Source organism: Gadus macrocephalus, chromosome 3, assembly GCF_031168955.1.
Source record: "Gadus macrocephalus chromosome 3, ASM3116895v1".
In the NCBI taxonomy this organism is placed as follows: domain Eukaryota; kingdom Metazoa; phylum Chordata; class Actinopteri; order Gadiformes; family Gadidae; genus Gadus; species Gadus macrocephalus.
In genome coordinates this window covers 9,359,439-9,366,178 of record NC_082384.1, presented here as the reverse complement: position 1 = coordinate 9,366,178, position 6,740 = coordinate 9,359,439, and the positions used below count along the sequence as shown (strand labels likewise).

At 43.8% G+C, this 6,740-nt stretch overlaps 1 protein-coding gene across 2 annotated transcripts; it reads left to right on the top strand.

The window, feature by feature from the left end:
- Window positions 1-3,433: 3,433 nt before the first annotated feature.
- Window positions 3,434-6,602, top strand: LOC132453994 (nucleolin-like). 2 transcript variants are annotated; one of them, XM_060047121.1, is made up of 6 exons: window positions 3,434-3,548; window positions 4,407-4,583; window positions 4,901-5,039; window positions 5,088-5,749; window positions 5,887-5,947; window positions 6,096-6,602. In XM_060047121.1, exons 2-6 carry the CDS (start codon window positions 4,409-4,411, stop codon window positions 6,166-6,168), a joined length of 1,110 nt encoding a protein of 369 aa, XP_059903104.1. In that variant the 5' UTR covers window positions 3,434-3,548; window positions 4,407-4,408; the 3' UTR covers window positions 6,169-6,602. The 2 variants fall into 2 exon arrangements, with proteins under 2 accessions (XP_059903104.1, XP_059903105.1); XM_060047122.1 differs by having other exon boundaries at window positions 4,380-4,583.
- The last annotated feature ends 138 nt before the right edge of the window (window positions 6,603-6,740 follow it).

Genomic DNA, 6,740 nt, shown 5'->3' with positions numbered 1-6,740 from the left:
TAGTATAGTAGTAGAGCAGAGCTGAGCAATAGCATGATATTGTATAGGGTCAGTATAGTAGAAGAGTACAGAAATATTATGGTGTAGTAGTATAGTCGAGTTGAGTAGTGTACTGGAGTAGAGAAGAGTAATAGTAAGGTATAGTCGTAGAGTCATATATTCTAAAGAAGAGTAATAGTATAGTATAGTAACTGTTAATACATCTAAATAACCATAAAGAGGCTAGCAATGTGAACCAGGGATTGTTTTTCCTTCTAATGAGATACTCCCTCCTGATACGAGATGGCGGGTTCTGGAGCAGCGCTCAGACTGCATGAATTTAGAGAGAGACAGGACGCCAGTTCAGCTGAACCTTGGACGCCCAGGTGAGCGGGGAGAAGGTTCATGCAGTAGAGGCATCAACCCAGGAACATCACCACATACAACTGATGAAATTGCTGTTTCTGATTGGTTCAAATTGCTTCAGAGTGGCATCATCAGGAAGTAATGTACACGCTTACATGGTCTACACATTACTCTAGTGGTCTAGTAAATAGCATGAGGGATTTTAAAGTTTTACACATTACCCTAGCAATCAAGTGAGTAAGATGATGAAGGTCAAGTAACATATCCTTTATTTTATTTTCCCCTTTTTCTTTTCATTGAAACAAAGTGATATATTGCACAATCCATTCGGCGTTCAACATTCAACATTTCAGGATGTATTCTGTATTTTTTTTAATACAATTATATAAAACATCAGTATGATTCCATATCCTCTGACTGAGGGGGCGGGGGGACTGTGTGCTGCAGGGTTATCCGCGCTGGGAGGGACGTTAGGGGACTCTACCCTGGGGAGCTGGGCAGGGTTCACCTTCTCCTCAAAAGTTCAGGGTAGGTGCAGACACCCACTGAATACATCCACCATTACATCTCGCCCTTCAGCAGACTGCACTACACAGAGACTGACCAGTGAGGCTGAACACAATAAAAGCAGATGATTAAAACTGGGGTAGCTACCAAGAAATAATAATGCTCATCCTAGCTAACAACAACTAGAGGGAGGGCGGAGTCGCCTCGGAAATATCAAATCCAGTGAATTTCTTTTTTTATTGTAATAACTACCTGCTCCTATGCCACGTTTAGTGCAAATATCCTCCAAGTGTGTGTCCCGTGCTGATGTTTCCTTCTCCGCTGAAGGCCAAGTTAGTGGTCCTCGTACCAATGTCATTCAACAACGTCATTTCCCTTTCGACGCATGTTCATTTATACAACGTGTCTTCAGCTCAGAATCCCTGACGCACAGGGCCATGCATGGAAGCACCGGTGTAGAGGCCTACAGCCTGTAGACTAGTCCAACACAGAGGTTTAATTTGGCCTGAAGTCTGTTGTTATATAGCATACACAGTAAAGTCGATGTCTCAACGTCCCTGCAGCTCTGACCAGGCCTTGAGGCCTTCCTCCCATCAGGCTGAGAAGGAGGAGCAGGAGGAGGTCTACAAGACGAGCTATGACCTCCAGGTTCTGCGTCTCCTGGAGATCCAACGGCACAGCCAGGCCCCCCAAAGGCCCCCCGAAACCAGCTACCAGCACCACTACGGCCTGCAGGCCCCCCTGGTCCCTCAGCAGAACCACACTGTGTCTCCAACTCACCGCCCATTCACTTCTGATTCTATGTAACAAAGACCAGATAAAGAGGACTGAGGAATGATTGATGAGGTTATGTTGATATGGGGTGTAACATTTGACGCTCACTAGTGAGGCCAGGAACAGCTGGCGTTCAGTTAAGGTGGGAGGGACTGCAAAGAAAAACAATTTAAAGGGTTGTTACAAGGAAACCAAAAGGACTGAGAGCAGAGCAGTTCCAGGGATCAGAACCAAGGGACATTCAGATTTAGAGAGAGACTAACGAAAGCTTAGGCACACGGCGAGTGAACTGCTCCATAGGATAAATTGCCGGCGAATCGCTCTAGCCGGGGCCTTCTCTCGGAGGGACGCTAAAGTGTGTTGCATAGCGACCGTCGTGCATTTTGAAGGCAGCCAGGAGGGACTACTTTTCTGTAATCTTTAATAAAACGGCTACTTTGACTTTCTTGGTTTCTTTTCAAATGTAGTGTGTCTATGACTTTCGTTTTGCCATAATAGTAACCGTTGTATAAAAGCAATAGATCACTTCAGTCAGTGGTATGTGCTCATTATACCACTGTGAAGGGGGTCGCCGGCCCTCCGCTGCGCGTCTGGGCCGGACAACGCCCCTTAACAGTGGTATAATAATAATAATAATAATACATTTAATTTAGAGGCGCCTTTCAAGACACCCAAGGTCACCTTACAGAGCATATAGTCATCATTCAAAACTATGTAAAACAGACTAGGAATAAAAGGAAAACAGAGGTTAAACATGAAGAATAATAATAATTAATAACACTCAAAGACGCCTAAAGTGAAGGGGGGACCTCACTAACCACCACCAATATGTAGCACCCACTTGGGTGATGCACGGCAGCCAATCGGTGCCAGAACGCTCACTACACACCAGCTTGAGGTGGAGAGTTAGGGATGAGGTGGAGAGTGAGAGTATAATGAGCACATACCACAGCCTGTCGTGATCTATTGCTTAAATATAGAACACACGCACTGATGGGAAGTCCCTTGGAAGTAAGACATCAAAATATGTGTGACGATGCATTTAGTGGATGCGAGTGACCCGCTCAACCTGCTTGTTTGGTTTAGTCTGACTTACCAGCATCAGTGGCATTACTGACTAAACTATTTTCACATGTTCATGTATTTCCGAGTCTTTATTTATAAATGTCAATCATTCAACAAGACAAATGTGACTTTGTGCCTCCACAAGGGAGCTGTTCCCTGATCATTCATCACCTTCAGAGTAACATACATGTCCAAGACAACTTTGCCATCACCAGGCCAGATAACATGCACAAGCAAAGCTTTTTATTCAGATTCTTTACAATACCGTCATGTGTTTTTGACACAGAAACACACACACACACACACGCACACGCACACGCACACGCACGCACACATACACACCCTCACACACAGAAACACAAGCTCTGACTCTCAGAGATAATAACAAAAAAAATGGAAATGAAACATTCACTCCTGCCTTTGTGACATACCTAACCTGACTACAAATAATATAAATTATAATCCTGTGCTGAATAATTTTGTTATATATCTAATACACCCCAACTCTGAAAGCCTTTCCATTTCAATGTTTGCATGATGTTTGTGTGTCCATCTTCATGCCTTGTTAACTGCAATGTGGAGTTTGGGATATGCAAATGATTGAAATTGAAATTTAAAGAAATAAAAAAGGTTCATAATGATGCAAAATTCTGAAGATCCGATGACAACAGCCGCTTTTGTGTAAATTCCAATGGTGTTACGTGAAGGAAGTGGATGGACAGAAATTGAGAAACTGGTTTGGCCATGGGCAGGTGTAGCTCAGGTATATGTATGAACCCTTCCCTTCTTATTGTCACAACGAGAAAGAAGAACAAGATCTTAGCACAGAGACCACCGCAGAAAATCCAGTATATACAGTAAGGACTTGTTTTAAGTGTTAATACATCTGTTTTATGTCATCCACTCTTCTTCCCAATTCTCTCTTTCTTTCGTTGTTTAAACATTGTCACTTAGAAATTTGGCCGTTTTTAAGTTTTTTATGGTGTAGTTTAGTTGTTGTTATGATTTGTTTAGTTGTTGGTGTATTAAGATGTTTGAATGGCTTCAGTTGTTTTAATAATGCATTTTAGTTATTTTAACAGTGTTGTTTCGTGGTTTTAACTGTGTATATTATGTTGTTTAATAGAGTATTGTATCAAATGAAGGATAACATTGTATTGTATTACATGTCTGATTAGGCGAGGGTATTTAGTTAGTTTAGCCGTTTTAAAGGTGAAGCCTTTTTAAGCTGCTTTAACCATGTTGTTTCGTTGTTTTTATGGTGTAGTTTAGTTGTTTTAAAGCTAGAGAGGTATTTTATTTTTGAATGTTGCCATTCTCTTTACATCCCAACAGCAATCAAAAAATCGAAAGCTCTGACATGAAATAATAATTTTCAGAATATTTTTTGCCCAAATATAATTATTGTGTAGGGGAGTAAAACAATTAAAAACAAGTAAAACCAAAAAACTACTCAAGTAGTCACAAAATATTTAGACTTTGTTAAGTTGTTAAACACGTATTTTAATTGTGTTGACCATTTTTTGAATGGTGTGATTTCACTATTCGGTTATGTAATTTAGTTTTGATGCTGTATCGTTGATATTCCAACAGTTTTTTTTAGTTTTTAATGGAGTGGTTTTGCTGTAAGATTGTATGATAAACCAAGTTGGTTTATGGGTGTGCTTTAACTGTGTGCTTTGGCTAAGGCGTTATCAGTGTCCGTCTGGGTGAAGGAATGCAGCGGGCAGGACTCCTGGTGGCCGCGGTGACCGTTGTGGTGGCGGTGCTTCTGTGCGGTGAGGCAGCGGAGGCCAAGAGGATCAGCAGGTGTGAGATGAAGACGGCTCTGGAGGAGGCGCTGATCCTACCCTCCCAATGGAAGAAGTTCAAGAACCTCATCCTGGCTAGAGGTGAGACAAGGTCATGCTCCCCAGGACCAACCCCCTGTTACCTTGGCAACAGGTCCGGGGAAAAACCCCCATGGTGTTGAATCCATGGGTGAGTGAGTGAGTCAATCAGTCAGACAGTCAGTCACACTCTCAGTCAGTCAGTCAGTCGGTCGGTCAGTAAGTCAGTTGTTTCAAGTTCAATCCAGATATTCTGATATTTTTTTAGATGCTGGGCAGGTCTGATGTCTGTCTGTCTCTGTCTCTCTATCTGTTTTTCTCCCTGTGTTGGCCTGTCTGTTTGCGTACCTGTGTTTGTCTGTCTGTCTTTCTGTCTGCAGTGATTTGCGATGCGGAGAAGAGGAGTAACCTAACAACCGGTTTGGTGAAATTAATCAGCCAACCTGAACCTGTAAGTCCGACTTCCGCCCCCACCCCCACCCCCACCCCCACAACCCGCAAACCCATGCCCACCCCGGTCTCCGACGCCGCCATGCCCACCACCATGCCCACCACCATGCCCACCACCATGCCCACCACCATGCCCACCACCATCACAGCAACAAGCGGCACAACCACAAACAACACCAGGGTGTCCAACCGCACCACGGTGTCCATGACCACCACCATGTCCCCCACGACGTCCAAGACCCCTATTGGGTCTACCACCCACGGTTCCAGGAGGAAGAGAATGGCAGGGAAGGGAGACGGGGAAGACCGTATGGAAGCCACGACGGAGAAGCCCCTCAATTTGACTGCGATGGAGAATTCCCTCGAAGAAGACGCGTCCCGAAATGATGAGGCTGAGGTAGAGGAGGAAGACCAGGATAACGTTTCAGACGAGGAGGGAGACGAGGATGACGAGGCTGACGCTACAGACGATGATAAAGAGGAAGCAGATGAAAGTGATGAAGAGGAGCAGGTGGAAGATGAAAGTGAGGAGGAGGAGGAGGAGGAGGAGGAGGAGGAGGAGGAGGAGGAGGAGGAGGAAGAGGAGGAGGAGGAGGGGGAGGAGGAGGAGGAGGAGGAGGAGGAGGAGGAGGAGGAGAAGGAGGAGGAGGAGGAAGCCACCATAAGCCCCGAACCCAAGCAAGGTGAGCGGTTCTACGGGGTGTTCCAGCTGAATGACAGGTTGCACTGCGACTCAAACCTTCAGCCCTCCTGGAACCTCTGCCAGACCAACTGCCAGGGTAAGACAAGATATCATATCAGTAATTATTATTATAGTAATATATACATACAGAAACAAACACAATTCAAAGGCTACTTGCTAAAAGTTATAGGACTGGTTTTACCATGACAACCTATCTACCTTCTCCTCATCAAGCCTTCACCGATGAAGACATTTACGATGACGTCGCTTGCTTCTTACACTCTGGTAACTGGCTGTGAGTATTCTCCTCCTACCCTTTGTAAACATGTTCTTGGAATAAAGTTAATATTTTTTTAATCAAGCAATTTGTTTTGTTTAAGAGACATAAATTAAAATGGGTAATCATCATTGTTATTTTTCTCGTATTCTTATTTATTTTATAGCCGGCGTCTGAAGCAGGGGAAGTGTTCGAGCCTCGTTAACCACCATGACTTCTTTAAAGCGTGTCACCTATAAATGGCAGCCTGCAAGATCTCCTCATCGCCGCTAGAGGACAGCATCCCCTTCTGTTATATAGGCCTACGTCTCTTTGCTGTCTGGGTTGTGTCTTATGTTAATAACTTTATATCATTTAATGTTAAACCTGCACTATGGAACTATTCTACTGAAGCTTCTTTCTATTTACTACATTTACAGAATAACAAAAATAGCGGTCTGGTCTTGAGCCCAATGTTGGGAAATCCCCACGCTAGCTTCTTCGTGTAGGATGTAACGTCATGTGATTTGTTCATGTAGAAAAAAAACGGCGGTACTTTTTGGTTTTGATAAGGATGTACAAAAACACCTGGCTGGAAAACATGCTCACAGTATTCCTTGGTTAACGTAGTCAATAACTTACATTGGCTCCTTCTCTGTCATTGTTTGAATGAATAAATTGCATTTGAAAGACATTGTGCCGGATTTACCAGCTTTAGCATGTCATCATTAGCACCTGACTACTATTTTCCGACCTTCTTTGTGTGTGTGTGTGTGTGTGTGTGTGTGTGTGTGTGTGTGTGTGTGTGTGTGTGTGTGTGTGTGTGTGTGTG